Source organism: Gymnodraco acuticeps, unplaced genomic scaffold (genome assembly GCF_902827175.1).
Source record: "Gymnodraco acuticeps unplaced genomic scaffold, fGymAcu1.1, whole genome shotgun sequence".
Lineage (NCBI taxonomy): Eukaryota > Metazoa > Chordata > Actinopteri > Perciformes > Bathydraconidae > Gymnodraco > Gymnodraco acuticeps.
In genome coordinates this window covers 43815-58847 of record NW_022990463.1, presented here as the reverse complement: position 1 = coordinate 58847, position 15033 = coordinate 43815, and the positions used below count along the sequence as shown (strand labels likewise).

General features: G+C 45.3%; 1 protein-coding gene across 2 annotated transcripts in view; it reads left to right on the top strand.

The window, feature by feature from the left end:
* Positions 1-15033, top strand: part of gbf1 (golgi brefeldin A resistant guanine nucleotide exchange factor 1) — a gene marked incomplete at its 3' end in the record, with an annotated part of 130828 nt that overhangs the window by 79920 nt on the left and 35875 nt on the right. For both annotated transcript variants that reach the window (XM_034226186.1, XM_034226185.1), the window contains 3 exon segments: positions 156-264; positions 914-974; positions 3346-3400. In XM_034226186.1, the coding sequence (XP_034082077.1) occupies positions 156-264; positions 914-974; positions 3346-3400 (225 nt within the window).

Here is a 15033-nt window from a genome sequence, read left to right as displayed (position 1 = left end):
AGCATTTGCTTTGGCAGTGATGCTTATGCTGTGTATGCATGAGTGCTGTGGAGCTCTGTGCTTTGAACAGTATGTGTCTGTGCCGATGTGGCAGAGCGAACTTTGATTCCTCCACAGTGTGTGTTTGATGACATTGGTGTGATGCTGTGTTTCAGGTCCTCAGGACTCTGCTGCTCACACCGGTCGGAGCCCATCTGACCAACGAGTCGGTCTGTGAGATCATGCAGTCCTGCTTCAGGATCTGCTTTGAGATGCGTCTGAGTGGTGAGCAGCAACACACACTCATCCACATCCATTTCTGCTGCGTGTCCTTTCAGGGAGAGCTGATGTTAGATTGTATGCTTCAGTTACAACCACATCAACGCATGCTACACACTTTGTTTAGTAACTTCTATGTTTTGTGTGTATAAGCTTCTTCTGTATTTATTTATTTAGTTTTTGACCATCATGTTACAACAGTGGTTACAAACTTGGGGGGTCAGGACCTCCAAATGGGCCAATATGAATAGTAACGTGAATGAGATGAGGAATGGCATAGAAATATAATCAGGAAAATGCTCTGTGGAACAAAAGGTTTTTGCCAGACTGTATTGTAAAATACTGAATGCTTTCACCCATCGTGCCTTTGAAATGTTTGAAATTCAACAATCAGATGGTCAAATACATCAGTTCATTCTAGCAGTAACAAATATAATTACATTGTTCTTGTTTTTCTTATACTATAATGATATTATTTTGTATTCAGAAATAAATGAAACACTCATCTTTTAAGAGTTGTGACTTCTCTTGCTCCTGCTCTCTCAGCTTTCGTTGGGACTAGTTATTTAGTTTAAAATGTTCCTTTCTCTGCTTTGCTTGCTCCTCTTTTTCCTGCAGCTTGCTTCTAATGTCTGTTTCTTCTCTGTGTTTGCAGAGCTCCTCAGGAAATCAGCTGAACACACACTGGTTGACATGGTGCAGCTACTGTTCTCTAGGTAAAGCCAGTGGTTGATGAAGATGGGTGCAGCATTAGGTTTAACGTTTGAATGCTGACGTGTGTAGGATTCCCATTGGTTCTTTCTGATGGACTGTCTGAGTGAACTATGTCATTCAAGCAAAAACAATACTTCTAGAGTTTAACATTGGATGCTGCTTTGGTGTTTCTATCTTGAACAACAAGTAAAGAGTGGTTTCAAATCCCAACTCTTAAGTTACCTCTCCACAGAGGAAGAGCAGGCAGACTGCTGCTGCGCTCTTCATCACCTCTGGATTACACATCATCAGTTTCCTGCATATATCTGTCTCTCAGGCCTCATTATTCCCATGAAGCTCATGAATTTCATTTTGCTCTGTGCACAGGGTCAATGGGCCACTGATTCACTAATGCCATAACATGATTTCTCCTTTGGCATTTAGCATAAGGGCTCCTCTCTCCCCATCACCCCCCCATGCAGCAGCCAGTCCAGCTGCATCAGAGTGCCAGTCACATTCAGTCACAGACAAGGGGATGAGCCAATTGAGCTGCACAACACATGATCTGCATACAGATGAAGCTACAGCTCCCAGCCCCATACATACTAAGAAGCACACACACACGCTCGCACGCGCACACGCACACACACAGACACACACACTCACACATAGAGAATTAGCATTGCCAGCGATACCAGACAGAAGCAATCAGGAAAATCTGCTACAAAAAAAATCTTCCTACTGATCTGAATGTGAAGGAGCACACCTGCAGAACAAACAGAGCTCAAAATAAAGTTCTGGTGTTATTCACCTGCTCTCGGCAGACGGCATGGCTCCAGCAGGACTATTTGACACAAGATTTGTCACAAAGTGATGGATAATCTTCCCTCCAGTAAAGTCCAGTGTTGGTTTTTGCCAAGCTTGTCGCCATGCGCAAACGCTCCCTCCAAGCATTCTCGGCCTGTTTTCATTTACTGGGAGGACTCTCGTATGGCACCTTGTTATCATGACATTAAAAGGTTTTACTGCGCAAGCATGGCAACAGAGAAGCACGGTCGTAAACAGAGGCTCCCTGTACCACATATTGAAATGTAGTGTTGGCATTGCATTACTTCCTTCTGATACTGCTCACACACACACAGACACCACATCTCATTTCCCTCCAGTTCAACTCCCAGCCCTCACTTTGCCTCAGACCCTGGATAATAGAGATGTGAGAGGGTCTGCGCTGCCCCACCCCCCATCAAGGAGTGATGAACAGTTCTCCTCAGGAGTCTAAGATTGCCTGCTGAAAGTATTAGGCATGTTAATCTGTTGGACCCACAGATCATCCAATAATCGCGCTCGCAAGACAACACTCTATTAACGGGGGAGGGGGGGCGCAGACCCCTCTTATTTGTTGTGTTTGTCTGTGTGTATGTGTGCGTGACAGCTAGGACATCTCATTTTCCTGCAAAGCGTTAAAGTCCACAGAAGCTAGTGACACACACACACACACACACACACACACACACACACACACAGACACACACACACACACACACACAGACACACACACACACACACACACACACACACACACACACACACACACACACACACACACACACACACACATACACACACACACACACACACACCACACACACACACACACACACACACACACACACAGAGATTCCCACCCTGATATTGCCTTTTCAGAAGCACTCAGCCTAAAACAAGTTCCACATTCCTTTTGGATTAATTGTTTCTTTTGGTTTTTGTTATAAATCTCAATCTTGATGGAATTTCAGAAGCTTGTCATTTTTCACTATTTGCTGACAATATACAGTATAGACCAAATGATTTATTGATTGATAGTTAAAATAATGAATCATAGTTACTGGCTTTGAGTTCCCTAGTATGGGTCCAGACTGACCGACACAAAGGAACCAAATAAATAGTGCTAAACAAATGTAAAAGCTCGTGAATAACAGGCTAAGCTTTATATGCAGTTGGATGCAAATGAACAATGATGAACACTCTAAAACTAAAGCCAAAGCCAGAATAGTTAAGCATTCAGGTAACTATTCATTTCACATCCAATTCTGAAAAGTCACCTGATGAGTTGAGCCTCACTACATTTCAACATGTGTCTGCTTCACCACCTCATGCTCTGTGAGGTTCACCTGCTCAGTTGGCTTTTGTTTTAGTTCTGATGGAAATGTGCGCTGCATACATTACTTATTTTTCTCCATCATGGAATATGGACCTTTTTTAAACTCATCATCTGAACCATGAATTACAAAATAAATGTTTACCTGCAAGTTCTTGATATTCAATTTCCTGTATCTACAAGAAGAAGCCTTTCCCAAACATGGTCTCAACTGAACTATGTGTCATTTCTTCCAGACTACCACAGTTCAAAGAGGAGGCCAAGAGTTACGTTGGTGCCAACATGAAGAAGGTAAGGAACTGTAATGTTTCATTTGTATTTCATCTGCTAGCTATTATTGTTCCCTTATTCACAATTTCCAGTCTTGGTTTATCTCACTGTCATTGTGTTGTTTTTAAGTTTTCTGTCTTTTTATTGTTATCCAGGAAATAGCATGTTAGCTGAACATGTTCAAAAAAACCAAGAGCACCAATTATTCCTGCACATTTAATCTGTCGGTTAAATGACAAACATTCATGCAACAAAATAATTAGGTTTCAAAATCTGGATAAACTTTTAATCGGCCAGTTCTAATGATCCTATTCCTGTCTTCTGTTCCTAAACACGCAGTATCCTCTCCTCTAATTTCTCTCCTTTTATTTACATTTGGAAACTTTCAGTTGTTTTGGTTTGAGCTGCCCATTTCTCTACCTGTTTTCCTTTCCACAGACCTATCCTCTTTCCTTAGGGTCTTATTTATGCAGGGGTTGACTTATAAGTGGGATGTATGGGTGGGCTTTGGGTTGCTATTCAACTTTTCAATGTTTTCACGCACATTTTGAATGCCTTTAAATCATCACTGAATCAATTCCCTTTAAGCTTTTCACCATGACACATTTTAGTTGCTCTCAACTAATGAAAGTCGGAACTTTGAGATTTAAAAATATCCTTAAAGGCAATTTGTTACCAATGTCCCCACCTCAAGTAGAAGTATTGCTGATCAAAGTAAGGCTTGTCTGGGCCAGGCTGAGTGAAAAAGGCTTGATTGATCAGGACCACCACACTGTTTCAAACACTTACTCAGAAATAAATATTTTGTAATGCAACCAATTTTTCCGCAATACCGTTGAAAAAGTAGCGAAGGGCGCTCGCTGAAATGCATGCTGGGGTACCAGCGCCAAGTGCAGTAGTAGAACATGTGAAGCCGAATGTAAAGATGGACACTTAAGAAAACTAGAGAATGCAATTCCTGAAGAAATTGCTAGTGGGAATGCTTTATGCTGAAAAGCTGACGCTAAACTGCTATGCTGAAATGTAATGTGTAAGAAGAAAGTGAATCATTTAGATTGAAATGAAATGTGTAAGAAGAAAGTGAAGAATTTAGATTGAAATGAAATGTGTAAGAAGAAAGTGAAGAATTTAGATTAAAATGAAATGTGTAAGAAGAAAGTGAATAATTTAGATTGAAATGATACATGAACACTGGGGGCTTGAATGTGTGATGAGAAGAAAAGAAAGTAAAAAGGCTTGAAAAAGCAGCAGAATATTTGAACTGCAAATTTCTGAACTAACTTGATGGCGAATGATCTGTCACCATGGCAACGGCATTTGATGACACCCCATAATACGCTAAGATGCGTTGATGGCTGCATCGTTAACAAACCTGTGAAGTTTTGGGGCGTTTGGAGTATTTTCACTGAAGTTATGAGAAAGCCGTGTTTCATGGCGAGCATTGTGTTGCCATGGCAACGGCATTTGAAGAAATCTCAAAACTGTCCCGTAGATGTCTTCACGGCTGGACTGTTAGGACACATGTGAAGTTTGAGCACTTTTTGAACATTTTCATAGGAGTTATAGCGACATCATGTTTTATGGCGAGGGATGAGGGATAACCATATGCCGTTTCCATGGAAACGGCATATGGTGAGATCTCAGAGTTGGCGTAGAGCTGTTGAGGCATGGACCGGTGATATACAAGTGAAGATTGGGGGACGATTGGACCGTGTCCATTGGACTTACAGCCTCATCGTGTTTCATGGCGAGTGGTCTGTCGCCATGGCAACGGCATTTCATGACACCCCATACTACGCTTAGATGCATTGATGGCTGCATCGTTATCAAACCTGTGAAGTTCTGGGCTGTTTGGAGTATTTTCACTGAAGCTTTGAGAAAACCGTGTTTCAAGGCGAGCATTGTGTTGCCATGGCAACGGCATTTGGAGAAATCTCCAAACTGTCCAGTAGATGTCTTCACAGCTGGACTGTTGAAGTCTGCTGCATGGCAGTTGGAGTGATGACATCATCGTGTTCCATTACACAGGTGTTTATATTTGAACTAACGAGCTCTGTCGAGATCACAGGTTTCCATTGTTCTGAATGAGAGATGAACCTCTTACATGTGAACGTTTTGTGGAAGAACCGTAACAGATATCTGTGACATTTCAAAACGTGAAGCATGTCAAGGAAGTTGAGTATCTGAAGTGTAATTTTTGTGTACTTTCGGGTTAATAATGTGGCCTTTTTGGCAGTTTAACTAAAGGTGTGCGGCTGCTACCATGAGGAAATATCTGCCTGAAATTACAATGGGCTTCAATGGAGGAATGTTGAACGTTTTTGTCGCTTCATGCCCTCAAGAGGCATTTTGTTGAATTATTTTTGCTTAATTATTTGTCATTTTTCAAGCTACAAGATGTTTTCCTATATTTATCATGAACAATTATGTCCCAGGAATGTAGGGTTTGGGAATTATGGCAGTTTAAAAAAAATATATGAAGGCAAATTTCAAGATTTCTTACCCTCTAGCTGTGACATCACACACTCTAGTTAATGTTAAAATGTGAAGAAACCCTCTAAAACAAGGTCTGAACAAATGTTAATATCTCTAAAAGTAAGAATCAGATTTAAAAGTTGTTTCACACGAATAATGTCAGAAAGATTTGTAACATTTGAAAGTATGAATGAACAGTTAGCAGTTGAAGTCGCATGAAGATTTGTTGAAGTCTGAAGATTTCCTCCATTGACTTCAATGTTAAAAATGTGATGTATTATGGGATGTATCTCTGGAATTATGAAAGTTATGAATGAGAAAAGTAATAGCCATCGATTTCCGACCGAGCTGAACGTTTTGATGTTTGAACGGAGTTTCTGCGATGTTCAATGCGGGAGGAGAAGAGGGCTAAAATAAGTCTGCGGAATAATAATAATAAACTTTTCGTGCGTAGAATAACAGTTAGTGGGAATGCTGTTAACAGCATTCCCACTAACTGAGACTGGTGATGGAGATATGACACACTAGAAGAACTCGTGCCGAGAAGAGCTTTGTCTGTCGTTTGGAGGTTTTTTGGATTAAAGAAATCTGACGTGGACCAAACAAACATTGATTGAAAAAATGTTGTGGAACTGAAATTAATCCCCGAGGAGGTAACACAACTAATTTACTCCACCACCTCAAAAGAAAGCACTTATTGGAGTACGAAGAATGAATGAAAATACGATGTGCTTCAACAAGCAACGCTGGTGTTTAAAGCAAAGTCGAGTCAAGTGTGGCTTGAAGACGCATTTGTTCGGGGGACTGCCTATTAGTGTTGTCACGATACCAACATTTTGGTTTCGATACGATACCAAGTCAAGAATTGAGATTCAGATTCTTTTTCGATACTTTTCTTAAAAAAAGGGAAACAGTCTTACATTTTTTTAAATATTGTGCTTTATTTCACTCCAGAACCATAACACAAACTTTTAAACAATGAGAACAATAAATCAAATAAATGACTAGAATTTGTATTAAATACAATTAAGCATCATCTATAAACAACTTTTTCTTTTTTGTCAACAAGCCGACAAAGTTGCACTCCTACTTGCAGCCATGCTTCTTGTTTTCTCACATGCTCTGGCAGCTAGCGCGTGCACGAGAGAGGGGAGGGACTTAGAGCGTGCTTGACAGGGGAGTGCAGGGAGTGGAAGCAGAGCGCTGAACACACACGGCTCTTATTAAAACGGCACTTTCTCACCGGAGTACTTTCTCCCGTCATTCTTAAAGTACCGATACTAATGAAACGGAGGAATCGTAACGTTTTTAACGGCAGGGTATCACGGTACCTTTCAAGTATCGGTACACCGTGCAACACTAGATGACAGGAGTGTTTCCTGTATCCCATTGAACTGTGGGGGGAGAGAGGCGAACTGCAGGGTGTACCCTCTGCTGATCAGCCTGCTCATCCATCTGTCCATCAGACACACGCGCTGCCACTCTGAGAAACACTCAGAGAGCGGGCGCACATGCTCGAGATGTTCTGTGGTCGTCTTGGCGATGAGCCACGCCAGGGAACCTCCACACGCTGCGTTTCACTTCGGCTCTCATCATGAGGCGTGTACACGCTCAGGGGATGAATGGAGGTGTGTGCAGTGCTGTCCACACGAGGCGTTATAACGGCGCTCATGGGTTTATTGACCGTGTGTAGGAGGCGTATCTCGGACAGAGGAATGCCGCGAGCTCTGCAGTTTATTAACCGAGGTTAAAACCGGCAGGCTTTTGCAGCGAGCCCTGCTGTCTACTTAATCAACAGATTAGTGGCAGCCGGCTTAATTAGCGAGCTCTGCAGTTTATTAACCGATAGGTTAAAACCAGCAGGCTTCTGCAGCGAGCCCTGACGCCGTGGCGCTGGGGGCGCTCAGCCTGGAATACTGACAGATCAAGGATGGGTCTCATTCCCCCGTTCTGGCTTCTCTGTGATGTGCTGTAATGGTCGTCATGGTGACGAGCCATGCCATTGCCCTCGCTGCCGCTGCCCGTGAGGCGAAAGGGCTGCGAGGGAGTCTCCACATGCTGCATTTCACTCCGGCTCTCATCATGAGGCGTGTACACGCTCGGGATGAGTGGAGGTGTGTGCAGTGCTGTTCACATGAGGCGTTTATAACGGTGCTCATGGGTTTATTATGAGCGCCTCGGAGGCTCTCGTGGAGCAGACCAGGAGCGGGGGAGCCTCACTCCCCTTTGACTCGCCGCCGGGAGACGCTGTCTCTGGGGTGGCGGGGGAGCGGAGACGTGGGACGGAGCCCCTGCAGCCGCCGAAAGGGTGAGCCTGATGCCGAGGCGGTTGCTGTGGGCATCTCTCCGCTTGCGGCCTCTGCTGCCGCTGTGGCCGCCGCGGCTGCTGTGGGCGTTGGTGCCACTGTGGGCGCTCAGCAGGCTGGAGCCAGCTGACATGCTGGAGAATGTCGTCCGCCTGTTCCGCGGCCGTCTTCATGGACTCCAACATGGCGTGGAACTGGGGTCCGGGCTGATTGGAGCGTCCAGTAGCACTTTTCTGGCCGTCTCCGTAACAGACGCCTGCTGCAGCCAGAGGTGGTGCTGGATCTGTGTCACCGACGCGGAAATCCTCACCTGGGAGACAGCGACGGATGCGCACAGAGTGAGCGCCGTGCTGGCCGCCTTGCTGATCTCCTCTGCCTCGTCAGTGGCCAAGGTGGTGGACTGCTCTACCAGCGTCACCACCGAGTTGGAGAGCAGCGCGATGGTATTCGCCGCCGCCTGAAAGGCACACTGGTGCACCCGGTCGGCCTGGCGGCGACATACTGGTCTCTGGGGGAGCTCAACGTAGGGTGCCATCCGGCGATTATGCTGGCCTGTCTTACCCCAAAAAATGCCGTCAGGCTCGGCTCCAGAGAAGGGGCGGCTGGGAAACCAGCATCTCTAAACCCCTCCACCTTGGTGAGGGGAACAAATGTGGCCACCAGAGCCTTCAGGGTCCTCGGGTTCGCCGCCGCCCCCTCCTGGAACCTCCTGATGGCCGGGAAGCGTGGCCAGATCGGGTCACTCCTGACCGTCTCCACCCGCGAAAAAACTCCGGTCATGTCGTCCGGAGCACACCTCTCCTGAGCTAGGGGAACGGGGAGATCTCTGAAGGCGGCCGCCTTGCGTATGATCTCCAGTTCCCCTAGGATGCCACCTATCGCCGGTAGCGCTGTGGTGACGGAGAAGGGGAAAGCATGTTCGGCCGCCACGCTGGCACCCTCCTCCGACTCTATCTCCCCCGTCCGGGGGAGAGGAGGGAGGGGAGAACCGAACGGTGAACCGTGGAGGGAGGCGGGGTAGGAGTCGTCCGACTCCTGCCCGGCACTCGGCCCAGGGACACGAGGCCCCCGTCCGCGGCCTCGTAAGCCTAGACGGGCCAATCGTCCTCCTCGGCCGCAGCAGCGAGAGCGTCCGCTCTCCGCTTCCTGTCGCCCGAGAGGAGACCGGCACAGTGTGTGCATGCTACCTGCTGGTTTAGAGCCGAGTACGCGTGCTCTGACCCCAGGCAGGATTTGCATACTGTGTGCTGGTCATAACCCATTATGAACCCAGAGCCACATGAGGGACAATCTCTCACACAATTGTTACTCATGTTACTCTGCAATTGAAGTGTCTCTTGTGCTTCAGTAACGAGGTGCTGAAGAAAAGAGGGAGCAGATTGTCGGGCCTCCTTCCTATTTATACCGGAAGGGAGCCCGAGGGTGGGGCCCACCTTGCGGGTGGGCGTGTACTACAAGTGTTTCAGTGCTGCGTGGGTGCGCAGGGGGATTACCCAATAGCGATAGCCTTAGAGGGCGAAGCCATATACAAAATAGAACGCTCTTCTGGAGTGAAAAGAGCGGAAATAATGATATTGCAAGTTAGAAACGTAAGATGCATTTTGACAGACAAGACGGACAATTGGGGGGAAATACCCTGCATTTTGAATGTCCGATAGTCCAGCATTAACACCTTAGTCTCGTCTCGTCAACGAAAACTAAATATACATTTTGTCAAAGTTTTCATCAAGAATCTATTTTTAGCTCGTCATCGTCTCGTCTTAGTCATGTAAAAAAGGTCGTTGGCGAACATTTTTCGTCATAGTTTTCGTTGACGAAATCAACACTGCTGGCATGCAGTAAAATAGTTACATTTATGATCAATCTTTTACCATTTCATGCATAAAGCTGAACCCGGTTTTAACTGCCCCACATAACAGTGGGCAGAGGTTCCCTTTTCGATTTAGTGCATTATGCCACATCTCCAGTGTATGAGTCCACATGAGTGAATCAATAGGCCATTATTATTTTAATGAAACCTATGCAATGAATAGTATTAGTCCACGGATTTAAGGGACTTTATCACGGTATTCTTCAAAATTATAATGGTATCGTGTCTGCACGCAGAGAGCTGCTGTTCCCTCTTTTTGTCACTGGGCAAAGTGTGACCTTCATCTCATGTATTTTTCCCAGCCTTCGTCCCCTCATGGAAAATATTCATGTTATGCTATATTCCAGGGACGGTGGGCATGGGTTATTATCTGAGCGGGTGTGTCTGTGCTTCTAGTACCCAGTGGGGCGCAGACTACATCATGCTTCGCCCTTAACCCAATAGCGATAGCCTTAGAGGGTGAAGCCTATACGAAATAGAACTGAAGTTACCTACTGTAACTCCAGCTTCTATGAGTATTGGCGAAGCCCTCTAATGGCGCGTTTCCACTGCAGGCCTCGTTCGGCCTCGCTCGGCCTTGCTCGGTTTGTTTAGGCCTTATTAGGCCCGGCTCACTTTAATGCTGCGTTTCCATTACAGTTTAGGAACTGGGGCAGTTACTATAGTAACGCAGTGTAGGCGGAGCCGTGACGTCATCTTCAATGAGAGCCCCAGAAAAACAACACAGCCGTTAGCTCTTAGCACTCAGAGCTCACAGCTCTTCATATCTGTTCAGAAACTTGACAAAAGTTAAACAAGTACAAACCACAGACTGCCTGTGTCATGGCGAATACAGTCGCTGGTTTATTTATGTCTGTATAGGCCGTTGTTGTGAGTGTGGACGGTCGGAGCATATATAACGTTAGCTTAGCCAAGCTACATTTAGAAAACACGCATTTTAAAAGGGTTTTTCGCCTGCCGTCTGTCTGCAGACTTGTCAAAGCATTAATTCATGGTTTTTACTAACCGGTATCAGTATGTTGTTACTTCGGCATCATTTTGAAACGTGTATTACAATTAATTCACGGTCAAATATGTTCATCTTGTTGTAGTTGTAGTTGTAGCCCCCTTGCCAGCGATTCTCTCTCTAGTTTAGCATACTCAGCCCGACTCAGCCTGGTTGTTCTTGGCCCTAGAACCACGATTTAGTCAGGCCAGAAAAAAGGTGAAAAAGTAGCCCCGGGCCAAAACTAGGCCAAGTGGAAACGCAACCAAAAACGGGCCCCGCACGGCTCGGCACGCTTAAAGCGAGCTACCCGCTGCAGTGGAAACGCGCCATAAGTGCTGGGCCCCACCGGCTCCACGAATAGCTGAAGAAAAGTTATTTTGTATGGGAGCAGATTGTCGGGCCTCCTTCCTATTTATACCGGAAGGGAGCCCGAGGGTGGGGCCCACCTTGCGGGTGGGCGTGGACTACAAGTGTTTGTGCTGCGCGGGTGCGCAGGGGGATTACCCAATAGCGATAGCCTTAGAGCAGGGGTCGGCAACCCCTGGCACGCGTGCCAGCATTGGCACGCGGCACCATAACCAGTGGCACACTAGGAATAAGTGGAATAAGTGTGCAAAATATTTAAATTGTATTTTCGGATCCTGACCGAGACCGCCGCCAGAGCGCGTCTTCCTGTTACCTGCAGAAGGAAGCCATGCACGCAACGCAGCCCCGCTCTCTTTATCTCCAGGTGACTTTCTGCCGCTTTCCTCCGTGGTGCAGTGCTGATCGTTTCACCACGGAGGAAAGCACTTCACTAATTGCAGTACCCATAAGGAGCTGTACAAATGCCGCAGTTTTTACGTGGCTGTGTATTTAGTTGAAAGCCCAGTGGCGATCTGCTCATCTCTCATCGAAATAATATGCTACAAAGGGGCGGACTGGCCATCTGTGTGTTGAACCTTCCTGTCGGCTCCCAGACCGTAGTCGAGGAGGGCAGAAGCAACAAGCTTCAGGTTCAATAACCCACTTTAGCTTAAATGACTGGAGAGAGGCGAGCTCTTCTTGGGAGGCCGTTGCATTTATTTAGCTGTTCTTCTGTTTCACAAAATATATCACAGACCTCTGTTTTTCTGCTTCCTCGTTTCACTTCCAGAAACATACACACGTTCCCTCACTGTCGCTCTACCATCCACACACACACACATGCACACGCCACACCCCTCTCTCTCTCTTAAAGGGACAGCAATCTCATCTCACTCTGCATGACCCTAATATCATAACATGTGTGCTCTGGAGAATCACAGAACGGACGATCGTCCTTATTATTATTATGCGGTTTAAACCAATTATTTAAATGTGTTTGTTCAATTCGGCATCATGTATGTTGCGCTGACAGGTCCACACACTGCTTCCCCGCAGCGAGGCTCCCCCGCCCTCCTGCCGAGTTGACGAGCGTCAAGCTCCTCAACCCCCCGTTGATAATTCTCGATCGTTGGCACGCTGATAACAATTTTTTTTTAAAATGGCACTTCATATCACAAAGGTTGCCAACCCCTGCCTTACGGCCCGTCTACACTACAGGCATCAAAAAATCTTGAAGCTGGGCGTGTCTGAAGCTTGGCGATTTTTTGCGAGCAACGCGACCAACAACCAGTCACATGAATCTCCCGCCCCCGACACACAAAGCAATAGCAATGTTAAAACGAAGTAAACTGGATATAAAATCCCCAAACAGGCGAAAACCTACCAGTTTCACCCACTGTCTCTGCCAGCCTCCCTCCATGCCTGGTTCCTCCGGTTTGTATCCCGGTAAATAGTTCTGGTCGGAAAGAACCGGGTGATTTGCTACCGTAATTTCTCGTTTGGAATATGAGGAAATGAACTGCGGTCTGGCTCTCCCAGCTTGCACGCGGTTTGATTGGCTAGCGCTTGTACTGGCGGGAATTGCAAAAACGGGATTTGATTGGCTGACGCCAGCTTCAAGCAAGCATCGAGCCTCAACAGTCGAACATTGTTCAACTTTTGACGCCGATAGACGCTCGCGATGCTTGCAACGCCTTGCCATGCTACCCACAATGCAGTTCGGCGAAGTTTGAAAATCTCCTACGTCACCCCATTCAAATGAATGGGCGAAGCGTTGAAAGCATTTTTTGACGCCTGTAGTGTAGACGGGCCGTTAGAGGGTTACGCCAATACTCATAGAAGCTGGAGTTACAGTCGGTAACTTCAGATCTCCCTGTGTCTCTCTGTGTGCGGGGGGGGCGGGGCGGGGCCTAACAGACACGCTGCAACGGCACACAGAGATCTGCCGCGGACGGAGCGTTCAGAGAGTATAGAGACACTCTACAAGGCTCGATGTGGACAAAGCTCGTTTGCCATTAGTGTTATGGCGTAAGCACGTTGACACAAGTAGAGTAGTCTGTCCAAACAGCTGGCCAAAAGGCGTCATATTCAGTCGGAGAAATGCACAATTTTCGACTTCCTTAACTCGTAGCTCTGTTGCCCCAATTACGAGTAACGTTATCACATCAGGTGTGCAGAGGTGGGAGAAGTACTCAGATCTTATAGTTAAGTAAAGCAATACCATAGTGTAGGAAGAGTTCCTCAAGTAAAAGTATTATCATCAAAATATAGTGAAAGTAGTGACAGTAAAAGTAGTGTTTGTGCAGAATGGTCCATTTCAGAATAATATATATGATATGTTTTATAATGATTGATCATGAAAGTGTTCTCAAAGCTGGTGAAGGTGCAGCTAGTTTGAATGACTTTGTATACTGCAGGGTAGCTTGTAGGGCTGTCCCGAATACCATTTTTCGGGGCTCCGGATATCCGGTAGTAATCAGCAGCGAATATTCGGCCCGCGGGGGGGGGGTCGTAGTAATCAACAGCGAACCACTTCAACTCGTGTATTTCGGTGTATTCACGGCATTCATTTTGTTATTCTACAGTATTGTTGTTTTATAGTTATTAACCCAATTTGTGTACTTTGAAATTGAAAAGGATATCGCATTGTGTTTGTTACTTTAGTTGCAGTTGTATGTCTTAAGTGTAATTTGGCTTGGCTTCCTATTTAAGGTAGCGCTGTTGACAGGAAGTTGTTGTTGCTTTGGAAACAACGTGACAGAGATTAACAGAGAAAAGTAATATCTACATATAAAGACGGAGAAAGTAAACGATAATGTTTATGGTTAAGTGTTAGCACCCCCCTCCCCGAACAAGCTCTTACGTTGAGAATGGAGATTTCAATAAATTCAATTTGGAAAAAAAACGGGGAAAAAACAAACAAAACGAATATCCGAATAACGAAATGTAACCCGAATAGTACTCCAACGAACGAATTCGGATATTGGAATATTCGGGTACAGCCCTAGTAGCTTGTGAATTTACTCCAGGTCGAACTAAAGTCTGATTTAACACTTGGTTATATTTCACATCATTCATCCAGATCTGTGAAGTAACTAAAGGTATTAAATACATGTAGTGGAGTACAAGTACACCATTTACCTCTGAACTGTAGTGGAGTAGAAGTACACAGGAGCAAAACATTTATATACTCCAGTAAAGTACAAGTACCTCAACATTTTACTCAAGTACATTACAATATGTTAACATAATTATATATATTTCATTTATTTCACATTTAAATAAAGCAATTAATAACAATTTGTTAGTTTTTCCCTGTAAAAAAATAACAAAAAAAGTAAATACAAGAATACCGTTAAAGTACCGGATCGATAAGCAGTATCGATAAGACTAGTAGTACCGTAGAAAACCTTAACGATACCCATCCCTAGATATTACACAATTAAAGTGTTAAGAGAGTGAAATGTTGCTTTACGAATTTCAATACTTGATGCTGTCACCTTGATTCCAAAGTCAGAAACCTGTATTTGCCTAACTGAATTGGTTTAAAGAGAGAAAACATTTTGACTAAAAGTTGACTAAAATGTTTTGAGTTTTCGTCGACTAAAACTATGAAGGATAGAAATGACTAAAATGTGACTAAAACTAATAACCATTTTCGTCTTAAGAC